The sequence below is a fragment of the Syzygium oleosum genome, unplaced genomic scaffold (assembly GCF_021117445.2).
Source record: "Syzygium oleosum isolate NSW1041296 unplaced genomic scaffold, Sole_v2.1 Sole_v2.08, whole genome shotgun sequence".
Classification (NCBI taxonomy): domain Eukaryota; kingdom Viridiplantae; phylum Streptophyta; class Magnoliopsida; order Myrtales; family Myrtaceae; genus Syzygium; species Syzygium oleosum.
In genome coordinates, this window is record NW_026607492.1 from 5,750,696 (window position 1) to 5,763,994 (window position 13,299).

A 13,299-nucleotide genomic window follows, 5' to 3' on the forward strand; every position below is an offset into this window, starting at 1 on the left:
GTATGCCTTCTATGTACCTCTCGGATATTATTCCGATGAATGAAATCTTTATTTCAATAAAAAAAAAAGTAAAGTTTCGCATGTTTTCGTTCTTCAATTTATAATATAAATATCTTGCGACATGATTATTAATTACTTACTTTTGAAGCTATAGATAATTGACATAACACGTCTCATTGAAAACTAAAATGACCCGTGAATTAGTTTTAAAAGAACAGCAGCGTAAAATCGCCGACCCATTCATTAATCAAGCCTATTTTCAAGTAATTATCCTTGGTTGTCGTCATTTTTTCGAAATCAACTATAAGTTTCACTATCCTACGGTCAGTACCGGTCCTTACACGCCGGTAAGTCATCAGTTTAACAGGTCAGAGGTGACACCATTTTCTCACGGCACGAGAGAGCTCACGAGTCGCGACCGACCCTGTATCGGTCATCGGCCGATGTCACACGACACGGACGAATTAACTAGCTCGGAATTTTTCTAGTGGCCGTAACTTGTGCAAGCACATTACAAAACCATTTGGCGTTTACATTCGTCCGTGATGAAAATGATCCTTGGTACTAAGATGAGCAGATCCGACGTCGACCTTTCATTAAACTGTAACTAATCCGCCCGCCAGAATTTACCATCTAAGTCGCGCCTTGGTAATCAAATGACTACCCTTCCTTTTCTCAACGATCATAGAACTTGTAATTTTTTTCCAATATCTCTTTGATTTTGCAGCAAATAGCATCGGTTTAGTCCATACGATTTAATTAATGGGTCGACGTTTTTACGCTGTTGTTCCTTATTTTTTTGTGTAAGATAAGGTGCGTGACCTTTGACCAAGACGAAAGCATCATTTCTATTTATCATTTGGAATGCTCCTAAGAGTCACTATGAGCTGATAAAGTGTAGCCCACTTTCTTCGGTTTGAACAGTTTCCAAACTTTTATTTAGGCTACCTTTTTGGTGGACCGGATATAACTTCAAATAAAATAACTTATATCATATTTAGTGCTCGGGGTAACACAAAATCTAAATATAACCCGGATAAAAAAAATCCCACATAGTAGGTGGAATATACCCGAATAGGATAAGGATTCGGAAGAGAGAATGACGTGCGAGCTTCCACCGTCAAGAACCGGCGCACAACCTCTGATTCGAGGTTACCGGCCTCAGGGGACCCTAGATCTGGGATTGCCAGAGACTAGGCCTTGACCTCGGCATCGGTTGCGGCCTCTGCAGTTGCGGCCAACGCCGGAGGCCGGGACAGTCACATCACGAGCTCGCCCCACGATATGAGAATGCTAGAACTCTTTTTGCATAGTAATGTTAGCTACGAAGTTCGTTATATGAGAATGCTATCACTTAGTAATCAACCAGAGTAACTTACCTCAAATGATTGTAAGACATACAACACATAAATAATAACTAAACAGAATATTCGTAAATTAACTCTAAATCTACGTAAATGATACTCAGTAATCTCGCTTTACTGATAATAAAACACCTCAAGTTGACGTAAGTTGGAAGGTCCTAACCGTCGTAACTTCCGTTAATATATAGTAAGCAACCTCAATTCTCAATAAAGTTACTTTAACTAACAACCCTTTCAAGTTCGTGAATTAGTAAGACCTGTTTTTTAAGTAATCGTAGCTGTGATTTTCCTTAATCGGTCGTAAAATTTACAATCCTACGGTCGTATAATTTAAGCTACCAGGTCTAAACAGGTGACAAGTGACACCTCATCAAATTTTATCCGACGGACGAGACTTTTTGGCTTCAAATCCAACAGCCCCGAATCTATACTTGACTAGTCCCGTAAAATACCATGCTAGACCTTAGATTTTTTCCCTAGAGAATATGGATTGATGGGAAAATTCCATATTGAGGCCACGCATATTGACTTTAAGCTCATATCGTACCTAATCTGCAATATTTGTGTGGTACTTTATGGGCACAAGTTTCACTTACTTAAAAGATGAATTTCCTCGCCATCGGTCTTGACTCAAGACTCTTGAGGAACGAATACCTCCTTTGACGGCGGTTTTCATGAGAGGATGTCGAGGGTTGAGAGTTTTTCTTCCCCTTATCTTCCACCTTTCCTTTTTTCCACAAGACAAGAACAAGCAAACAGAGGCAATCCCGGGAGAAACAGCCAATCCGTGCTTAAACCTAACAAAGCCCGAAAGAAGACAAGCCATATCCAAAAGAGTACTCAAGTTTAGAACCAAGTCGTTGTGCGAGACGTGGCTCGCCCTGGTGATTGATGTGCAATGTCATTTATAAACTTTTTAACTTGCATAACGTGATTTTTGAACTTTGGCTCGATATGCAATACCATCTATGAACTTTTATTTTGTTAAATGCAGTCCCTGAACTTTCAGTACCCGTTCAATTTAGTCCCAAAACTATATGGAAAATGTTCAATATTATCTTTCCATTAATCCAACTTCAGGAACAATATTGAACCTTTTCATATAGTCCAGGGACTAGATTGAACATACACAAAGAGTTTAGGGATCACATTGAATAAATTAAAAGTTCAGGAAAGCAAATTGAGATAAAGTTCAGAGACCATATTGAACAAGTTAAAATTTAGGGACAACATTGAATATTGAGCTAAAATTCGGGAACTTATCCCATAAAACAAATATAAACAAACTATACACACAAGCCAGATTGGACTACAATGGGCCTCGAGCTTGGCCTTCCTTAAGCTGTCCAGCCTCCAAATTGACAAAGCCACGCCTACCCCGAACTCTACCGTTTGGTGTGCCCAAAGACTGGGCCTTAGAAAGATAATCAGCACCGAGAGAGAGAAAGAGAAAAACGCGTGTGAAAGCAAGCTGCCACAATACCAGGATGAAGTATTCTCAAGTAACAAAGTGTCACTGTACCTTATTGGCACTGTCACAGATCAAGAAACATTAAAACACAGCGATTCACTCGGAATTCGTTGGCTCATGACGAGGCTGACATGGTATAGGTGTTAACGTACACGGGGCAGGCATACAGAAAGCAAGTTTTCCACTATGCACAGCAGGAACATTGCCGTTAAAAAGCATGTCACATGGATTGCACTTCACATACAATTTCCAAATAGCATCATTTCGTCTGTATACACAACAGTTAAGCTCAGCATAATGCCGCCTATTCAATCCCGCACCCTCGGTTCAAATTTCTAAATGCGGAACCTGGGTGCATAATTGAAAAGAATTACAACAGCAGCCGGGCAAACTACAGCTAGATACAAAGCAGTCAAAAGTTTTGACAGTCAAACGGTGGTCAGTCAGCATCATCCTCGCTATTTACTGCTTAGCTTTTGACGAAGCCCATTTGAAGAAACCGCAATTTGCTTCAGGATTGGAGGCAGGCCCCTGGAAGAGGTAAATGAAAAATGAGAGATGCCTTTACATCACAATTATGCAGATTCGTCCCTGCATCACTATAACTAGGAGCATTCTCAAGTTCAATCTATCTCGAATATGTGCATAGTGAAACAAACCATTACTATTGAAAGGGGAGAAATTGGTGAAGGATTTTTACTGGAAAAGAGTTTTTAGTCAGGAACAAATTGTGGTAACATTGCGTGCATCATCATTCGCTCATTAGAAGTTACTTGAGACTAGTCAAGAGCTTAAAATAATTGGTCATTCATTTTTTCTGCTGCTTCCTTTGTTTACTGATGAACCTCTTACATTAGATAACTACCTATTCCATATTCTGTAGGTTTTTGCCAGATATTTAACAATAAAGAACTCTACAGTTCCACCCAAAAAAAGATGAGGTACCTCAGCACGAGGGCACGTGTAAAATCTGCGACCAAAATTAGGACCTGCCTTCTTTACAACACGAGAGACACAGGGTTCACGATGGCCCTTGCAAAGAGGGATGCTATTCTGCATCACCTGCTGTATTCTTTGCCACTCCAGTAAAGCCACATCATTTTTTCCTTTCCCCAGAGATGATTGATCAAGAGGAGAAGCACTTGTGTTCAAATCATTCTGCTGGAGGCTTCTGCCATCCTCATCCTTTGCAAAGTTACAATTAGTCTGATTGTCAGACTTTTGTGTATGCACCGCATTGAGTGAAAAATTTCCACTAGACTTCTCATCTTTGTTGCAACTGTCTAAGTTTCTCTGGAAGAAAGACCGCAATGATAGTTGAGACCCTCGGCCTTTCTTAGCTTTTTTCTTAACTTCACTATATTGGTTACCATCTGCAGTGTCAGAAACACCAACAGCAGCGGAATTCCGAGACTGTTCGTGTGCTTCCAAGTTTACAGAACCATAATTTCGGTTTGAGGAAGCACAAGATTCGCCGGAGAGTGACCCAGATGGCTCACAGTCGCCAGAGGATCTTTTCGATCCCCTACTACAACTCCTTATTGTGACATCTTCCTCTAAACATGAAGTTGACATTTCGCATACTTCCACTTGCTCGGAAACTTGTCTCTTCATTAGCACTGACACTGCACAGATTAAGCGCTCATTAAACTTAGTAACAGGAATTTGGAACTAACAGAAGGGGAAAGACAAAACTGCACCACAAAATTACAATAAAGTTGTGTTTGGTCATCAGAACAAGAATTGGGATAGGATAGAATAAGGTGGAATAAGAAATACCCGGATTACAGATATGGACTGTTATAATCCTATCAAGTGTTTGGTCGACTTAGGACAGCACTGAAAAAAAAAATAAATCAAGTAAAATTATGAAAAAGGCAGAAAAAAAAAAAAAGACACACCCTAATTCTAAGCTGCAGTGGCCACCGTGGCCACCAATTACGACATCGACTGCCACTGCCTGCCACGGTGGCCCATTGTGACCAGAAAATCAGAGAAAGATGGACTCAATTGAAACATCAGGAGGATGTGGGCACCCACGGAGGTGGTCTCTTGAGGACAACGACCGCCATGGTGGTCGTACGCGGTCTGAGATCTAAGATTTGAGACTGCGAGCAAGAGACAGTCGTTTGGGAGGGGGGTGGTTGAGAGCTCTGTGGTGCCCACTGGTAGGATATGGAACGAGAGGTCTTGTTCCTTTTTTCCTTTTTCCTATTTTCTTCGGCCAATCCGTGTCTCTGTCCCACCCCAAGTCCCTTACTTCTCATCAGGCCTTTTATCTGGACATATTTGGGGTTATCCCATCCCAAGGAGGACACCAAACACTGATAGGATAATTTGTTATCCTATCCAGGCTCCTTTTTAGGCTAGCGAATGAAGCCTAAGATGACTGTAGTTTACTTTCCGGGGAACAAGGGAGAAATCAAAGGCATAGAAAATAAGAACATACACATACAATAATTATATATAACTTAAATTATCTGATAACATCGTGATGCTCTGTCTAAATAGTCATATATTTGGGATACTCAATTACATAGCAACGTCTTGTCAGTGTTTTCTAAGAAGCAAGAAAATGTAGCATGTGATACAAATCATGATGATTACCTATGTCCAGACATGCTCTTCATAGGAAGAATGTCCTCAGATTTTCTAAGACAAATAATCCACAGTTCTTACAAGCATTTTCTAAATAGTTCTTCATCAGGGATGCTGATGATGTTGTTTTCTTGCACTGCATGCAATGGGGTTGAGGATAAGGAAAAGACAGAAGACACACTGCATTCACTCTAATGGACATAGATTTCTAGACTGAAGAAAGATGCAAGCTGAGAATTAAACCCTTGTACTTTCATTCCAAAATATGACTTTTGGATAAGCAAAGTTCCATTACCAATTGTTTGCTGGATGCCACGAATTGTAGGAAAATATCTAGCAGATATTGATGGAGTGTCATGCTGGGGTACGTCAACGATTCCCTCTAAACACACATAGACAGGAGCGTGATCAGAACCTTCCAGTTTTGTACTCCATCCTCCTTTCCACCTACAAATTAAAAAGAGAGACAGTGAGACGGTGGATGCTGGGAACTTTACATGCGCGCACGCCACCATTTCCTCAGACTTCCGTGAAGTAAAACTAAAAAGAGCCAAGGAAAAGAAGAGCCATACATTCAGAACATACAGAATTAAGTGTTTGAGGCGTTGCTACTATAGTGTCTTGCTTTGTACTTACAGAGTGCAAGTAAAGTCAAACGTGACATTTACCTTGGGGTATTCCCCGGTTTCCACCGTTTGTATCTTGTTAGTATGTCACAATCCTTGACGTGGCAAGCTATGAGGTTATGACCTTGCGGATCACAGTCTTCATGTAAGCAGGATCCAGCACAGAGGATATGGTCAATTCTTGATCCAAAATTAAATTGTTCAGCACCGGTATTTGAAGGCCAGCATGTATATGCATCTTTCCTGAGAATTGAAAATAATGTTGGAAATAAGGTGCAAGTGACCGAAAATAACCACCATATTCATGATTTGATGACTATGGGTGAACAAGGAAAATAAAGAAAAACATGTTACAGATTTGAAGATGAGAATAAGAAAATTGTCATATGCTATATGACGACCAGTAACCAGCTCTTACAGAAATGTCACACCTATCAGGATGTCTGGCTCTGAAAATGTCAAAGAAAGGGCCTCCATTTTCTACCAACATAGACCTTAGCCATTTTCTAAACCTGCGAGGTGAATGAACTCAATGACTTTCACATTAGCCTCAACTACAAAAGCTATACGCACGGAGCAAGCAAGAGTTATGAAAGCATATCCATCCAGCATTAGACATATAAGGGAGAAAACCAACGAAAGGTTAGAAACTTACTCATTCTTCTCAAAGTCTGGACCTGCCTCACACCGATCTATAGCAGCAGGCGCTATGTTCAAATCGCCTACAACAAATAATCTTTTCCCCTGCTGCAAAAGATGCTCCCATCTTCTCTAGAACAGTAGTCAAGCATGTTAGCGGAAAGAATAATATATACAATAGATATGAAAAAGTGCCTTCACCTCAGATTGTAGATTCAAAGAAGGAAAGCGGATGTTAAACCATTAATTTTCCAGAAAACAACTTGAAACCACATTGCGTATGCAGTAATTGTAGTAGAAGAACAATTGCTAAAGTATAAATTAAAGTCAAATTCACAACCAGTTGAATGCCATTACCAATAACATATTAAGCAAGCTGTGATCCCTATGTATTCTTCACGTGATTAAGCTGTAATTCCAGGACTAGCAAGAAGCCACCCACTGAGAGATACAATAGAAGATAGATGACAAAAATAGAGCTTTTGATCCTAAAAGTGTCGTTACAAAAAGAAGCTCACCTAAACAATAAATTCTAAGGTTTCAAACTCTTGAATCTCATCTGATTATATCCTTACAATTGCTCTACTATAGAAACAGAGAGGTTGATCTAACAAATACTTTTACATGTGACATCTCACCGTACCAAGAAAACCTGTGTAAAAAGAAAAGTAAGAAAGCCTACTACAAAAGGAGAAAACAGAACATTTTATTTTTTCCATATATGTGTCTTTCTCATAATCGGTCCTCTGAGATTGTGTAGAAAACCAACTTCTACGGTTTCCAGAAGACGTAATCAATTTACCTGTAATATCTTATAAAACTTGAGCTTGAACTCGGTCCTTTCAGCATCATCAGAGTCAGCCCGAGGCCCATATATATTGAAAAGAACTGCATGATTACTAACTTTAACGTCTCATAGAGTTGACAAATAGACATGATGCAAACTGCCACTAGATGTTAGATTTTAGATTTCCAAAATCCTATCAACAGTATAAGAGCATTGAGGTTCAGTACTTTAGTATCAACATGAGCATTCTACTGTGTCTCCTCTTTAAGACTAAGAAGTTAGAAAAGAAACCCACTAAAGTGGCCATGATCCGTGATGACACAACGTCCCTCACTATCAACTTGAAGAAGATCATCCTTCGCAAACTCCTCAACGCCTCCTGCTACACTAGCATGATTTTCATCCTTTCTACCGTTTCCAAGGAGACCCGTGAAGCCTTCCTCCGCCGCAACTGGCAAAGCCACTTCACTGCTTGAAAATGCGGACTTCACCCGGCAAAACGTTGCCACCCCTGAATTGTCATTAAGCCACAAGGCCAAATTCAAGCAGCATAGTCATCGCAAGCTCCGAATAAGTTCAAAAAAAAAACCAAAATTCAGAAAAGGGAAAGTAAAAAAAAAAGAAAAATACAATGCAGTAGAATCCCATGTCTAAATATCATAGATAACAGACCAATTTCCACTTGGAACCTCTTTTTCACCGGTAAGCAATTATAGCGTTCAACGTCAGTTTTTCATCAACATGGAAGTGAGCCCCAACTCAAAAATGGAACAAAATACTAAATTTTCCCGAAAGAATCATTTTGTCGAACACCCAACCTGCATACCCAGTGCGGCCTTTATCCGACGTGCGCGTACACGAGAAGAAGGACTCGTACCCCTCGGCCATCACCACATCCGCCGTAAGCTCCTGTCTCCTCAGTTTCGTCTCCTATTACCGCCATTCCCACAAAAAAGCCAGCACAAACAAAGCGGGTTCAGCCCCAGAAGGCCAAAAAACAGAAAAGAAAGAAAGAAAGAAAGAAAGAAAGCAACTCAATCAATCGAGCACGGAATCGGACGCGGCGAGATGACCTGGAAGCAAACGACGTCGGCGTCGAAGGAATCGAGCAACCGGAGGAGCGAACCGAACTGGGAGATCCGCTGCCTCAGGCCGTTGACGTTGTACGTCACCATCCTCATCGTCCCCTCGCCGTCCTCCGGCGAAATCGGAGGGCATCTCGGCGGCATCCGCTTCCCGGATTCCGGACGCGACTGCTCGAACTGAAAACGACAAAAGCGAGCGTGGCAGCCAATGTCCCATGTCCTAATGTATGTATGCGTTCGAGTATCCACACCGACCCCCACTGCTCCCTCGAGAAAACTGCTCTCTGCAACCGATCGCACCGAGTCCCCCGTGCGCTCCCACAGATTCCCGCCCACTCATTCCGAATACTCTTGTTTTTCTTATTAGAGGTGCGCAAAAGGAATCGGGAATCGGCCGGACCGCCCGGAACTGATAGCTTCCACGAGGACCGGCCCGATTTCCTGTTCCAATCTATTGAAACTAATGAGTAAAATTTCATTTTATAGTTATATTGTGAAATCTGTTTATATGATTTCACAAGAAGTAGCATGCTTACGTAGAATCCGATTATTTTGGAATATGATAACGAGAACTCTTTTTAAATGAAATGATGAAATGTTTCGGAGAATGGCTTCTCGTTTGCTTTTTTTTTTAGAATAACTTTATCTCAATGTATTCGCACATAATCGGTACTTTTTTTTTTATTAATTACGTGATGAAACCAAAGAAGTACGCGCATAGAAAGTAGCTTTCACCGTGATATTGATTGATGAATGCAATTTTGTAGGGATTGGCGGCTGATTCCATACCCACCCTAGAACCGGACCGAATTCAATTTCCAAGTGGGATCCATGAAATTAAGGGGCGGTTCTCGATTCCAATTTTTGAACCTGTCCTTAACGAGCGATTCCCGATTTTAATATGAGAACCGCGTACCTGGACCAAGCTCACCCTCATTTCTTATGGGCCAAAGCCGTCAACAAAATCAACGGTCGCGATATCGTCGTCCGACACGCCAACCTCCGCCCGCACCGCACCCGATAACTGCCCCCTTTTTTAAATTTTATCGAAACGATTCCGAATTTTTTTTTGTTTTTTTTCGGGTTCCAATCCTCGTGGCTCGTGGAGAGCACAAGTTGTTGCAGGGTGCTTCCACCTCTCTCTCTCTCTCTCTCTCTCTCTCTCCATTTTCACGGCCAAATCGAGCGCGAGAGCTAGGTTTCGATCAGCGAAGCAACAAGAAGAAGACGAAGAAGGAGACGAAGGAGGAGGAGAAGGAGGAGGAGGAGGAGTAGGAGGAGAGCGAGATGGATCAGTGGAGGACGGATTTGGGAGCGTCGACTTCCGTCCAGCACCCGTCCAGCAGGCTGCGCAGCTCGCACGACGAATCCACCAGGTTCTCTCCCTGTGCTCCTCGAGCGCGCGCTCAAGCCCGCGCGCTTTCGGACCTTTTCGGTGTCGTCGGATCGGCATAAATTTCCAGCTAGTGAGATTGTGCGCGAAACGTGTCTTCTCCCGTGCGATGCAGTTAATTATATAATATAAAAAAAAAAGAAAGCATTTTTTATCTCGTGATCGGTCGTTTCGATGCTGTGTTTGATTTGAGGGTATGGGCTGCTGTTAGTAATGGATTCCCCCGGCTCATGGTTGCTTGCGCTTCTTCTTTTTCTTCTTCTTTTTTTTTTTTTTTTTTGGCGAAAAGTTGGGAACTTGTTATGTGGGATGGCCGTGGATTTTCCCGAATGCTTGAGGTAATGCCTGGAAGTATGTTTTTTCACGGTCTTTTTGGTGTGGGTTCCGTCGCAGGCAAAGGGAGGAAGCGGAAGTCAAGGATCCCGTGGTTGCGAGGAAAGTCCAGAAAGCCGACCGCGAAAAGCTGAGGAGGGATCGTCTGAATGAGCATTTCCTTGACCTGGGGAGTACACTAGGTATGCACAATGCAGCTCATGACATGTCCCTGTTTTGTCAACCATGATAAGTTGCGGGCTTAGTGTTTTTTATTGCCTCTTAGATGATGAAATAGTTTTCCAGGAAAAAAAAAGATGAGGATGCTGCATTTCGTGTTTGTTATCCGTTCGGTAATGTGCGGCATTTAAGCAGTTAGTAGGGAAACGGTGAAATAACTGTTTCGACGCCTCAACTGCCGGTAGGCATGGCTCTGCTAACGTTTGTGACGGTCGATTCTAAATTTTCCATAGTCTAGAGAAGTGCTTGTTTGGCCCCATACTACATGTGAATGTGTTGTATGTGTGAATATGCAACAGGTTTACAGTTAGGAGTGGATAGAATGAACTGATATCGACATTTAGAGTTACTTTCATTGTACCTCGAGAAACACTTTGAGGGTACTTAAAACTTTTAATTTCTCGATACTTTGATTCATCTATTAGCAAACACTTTGGGGAAGTCAGGATGATGACATCGTGATCCCAATAGATCAATTGGAACCGTGCTATTATTTTCCCCCAAAATCGCATGTCTGTTTGAGAATTCGATCCTTGTGTGCTTCTGAATTTCCATCGGCATTGCAATTCCAAACTTGTTACTCAGTAAGGTCAAAATCTCTCTCTCTCTAAGGTCGGCCCTTCTTGGTCACTGATCCATCAGAAATAGGGAGTTTACTTAGGCAAATTTATTGCAGCTTGGGCTGTTATAACCAACCAGCACCCCTTACAAAGAGAGATGTGGTGGAATATCCTCACAAGCATCGAGCCAGAAGCTTATCTCTCTGTTTGCTGTGCAAGAGAACCGCTGAAAGTTGCAAGTTTCTTGCGTTTAGCTGAATTTGACAGACAGGGTACTGGAGATAAAAGTAAGCAGTGGGGTATTGAGACCGACCAATTCGCAAAGATGACTAATTCACTTTGTTGTTTTGTTAAGCATAAACAAAGGCATGATTTGATGCTACTTTTATCCCTAATTCCATTTATTTAGAATCTCTTGGATATTGGACACTGTTCGACTTTCTTGCTTTTTCTCATTATAGTAGATGCCATGCGCTGGATTATATCATCAAGCATGGCCTGTTTCTCTGTTATTAGAGTTCCAATTTGTTTATGCTAGACTTACGAACAATTGCTTTGCCTTACCTGTTTGATCTACAGATCCCGATAAACCTAAGAATGACAAGGCAACCATTCTCACGGACACAATCCAGGTGCTGAAGGATTTAACGACGGAAGTTAACAGATTGAAAGCTGAATGTGCAGCTCTTACTGAAGAATCTCGAGAGGTGATTTTCTCTTCATCCGGTATCCTGAGGTTTTAATGTCCATTGTTTGCCTTGATGCTAATAATAACTTGGCATTACAACCAGCTGATGCAGGAGAAGAATGAGCTCAGAGAAGAGAAATCATCTTTAAAATCTGAAGTTGAAAATCTCAATGTCCAATACCAGCAAAGGATGAGGGTTATGTACCCTTGGGCTGCCATGGATCCATCCGTCATCATGGGTCCAGCCTACTCATATCCAGTTCCAATACCCGTCCCTCCAGGTCCAATACCCATGCACCCACAACTTCAGCCTTTCCCTTTCTTTGGAAATCAGAATGCAAGTGCTATTCCTGCTCCATGTTCTACCTTTATCCCATATTCAATGCCTGCCAATCCCACAATTGAACAGCAGTCAACCCAATATGCTTCCAGTTCTCATGTGTCAAATAAACAAGACTCCAAAAGCACGTCGTCAGATCATCGAAGGGGCAGCAATGCAGAACAACATGAAGATTCAAATGACGTGGCGACAGACCTTGAACTTAAGATGCCCGGAACATCATCACAACAGGTTGTTCTTTCATTATTCTGAGCCAGAGCTAATCTACTCTGTCAATTGGCCCAATATGCATAACAGTATAGTTTATGCAGGACTTAACAACCGGAGAAAAGAAGGGCAAGCAGATGCAGAGAAAGGAGATAAGTATTGCTGATGGGAGTTCATCAAGCAAGTTTTCTTCGTCTCAAGCTTTCCCAGATAGTTCCTCTAATAGCGTTAGTGACAACCCGAAGTCCAGTAGATGAAGAGTTAATTCCTTATTCTCTGTTAAACCCACACTAACGCTAACTTATGTAGCTTGTATCTTATCTGTGGCGTCATGGTCGTAGTTTTTTCATGCTCAAGAAAGTTTGATGTGCAGGTAACCATGATCGTTAAGAAATAACAAGACACAGAGCTTGCTGACTACATTTTCTTTAAAAAAGAAAAAAGGTCCATCTGGTTCTTAAGGATCAGGAAGATTGCTGGTTTAACCTGTTTGAGAATGCCACAATTTTCTTTTCCTGTTACAGAGCCTTACTCATCTTCTGGTCCTTTTGTAGTTTGTACTCTGGTTAACCGAGGCTAGTCAGTTGTAAATTATGCTGCGCTTGCTTAGCTTGGTGAAAAAAGGAATTCTTTAAGTTTGTTCATATTTCAGAGCATATGCCTGAAAGTTGTAAATTATGTCACGGTTGCTTAGCATGGTGAAACAGGGAATTTTTAAGTTTCTTCAGATTTTGGAGCATATGCCTGAAACTTAAACAAGGATGGCACATTCATTGCACTCTTTTTAAGGATTTAACTTCGGCAATCCACAATATAGTTGCTTTGAGCTCAGATTTTGCATCCAAACCGTTCTTGGTGTCTGCTCAAGTGTGATTGACCTTGGTCTGCGCCGTTTGACCTGCCATGAGGCGTAAGCCAGATTGTACTCCTGCATGAGTTATTCAGATCATGTAGTCCTGGTGCTTTTGCCAAGAGGTAATAAGTCTGTA

At 41.6% G+C, this 13,299-nt stretch overlaps 2 protein-coding genes across 3 annotated transcripts; one reads left to right on the forward strand and one right to left on the reverse strand.

Moving 5' to 3' along the window:
* Positions 1-3,037: 3,037 nt before the first annotated feature.
* Positions 3,038-8,815, reverse strand: LOC115687530 (DNA-(apurinic or apyrimidinic site) endonuclease 2). The gene is made up of 10 exons (XM_030613139.2): positions 8,559-8,815; positions 8,304-8,415; positions 7,781-7,996; positions 7,501-7,586; positions 6,715-6,830; positions 6,491-6,571; positions 6,102-6,302; positions 5,729-5,880; positions 3,781-4,460; positions 3,038-3,366 (listed from the first exon to the last, which is right to left on the reverse strand). The coding sequence occupies exons 1-10, from the start codon at positions 8,712-8,714 to the stop codon at positions 3,298-3,300; spliced, it is 1,869 nt and encodes a 622-aa protein (XP_030468999.1). The 5' UTR covers positions 8,715-8,815; the 3' UTR covers positions 3,038-3,297.
* Positions 8,816-9,668: 853 nt separating this feature from the next.
* On the forward strand, positions 9,669-12,985 carry LOC115685182 (transcription factor bHLH121). 2 transcript variants are annotated; one of them, XM_056313785.1, is made up of 6 exons: positions 9,669-9,946; positions 10,357-10,478; positions 11,294-11,362; positions 11,655-11,782; positions 11,867-12,334; positions 12,415-12,985. In XM_056313785.1, the coding sequence occupies exons 1-6, from the start codon at positions 9,858-9,860 to the stop codon at positions 12,565-12,567; spliced, it is 1,029 nt and encodes a 342-aa protein (XP_056169760.1). In that variant the 5' UTR covers positions 9,669-9,857; the 3' UTR covers positions 12,568-12,985. The 2 variants fall into 2 exon arrangements, with proteins under 2 accessions (XP_056169760.1, XP_030466068.1); XM_030610208.2 differs by lacking the exon at positions 11,294-11,362 and having other exon boundaries at positions 9,674-9,946.
* Positions 12,986-13,299: the final 314 nt, after the last annotated feature.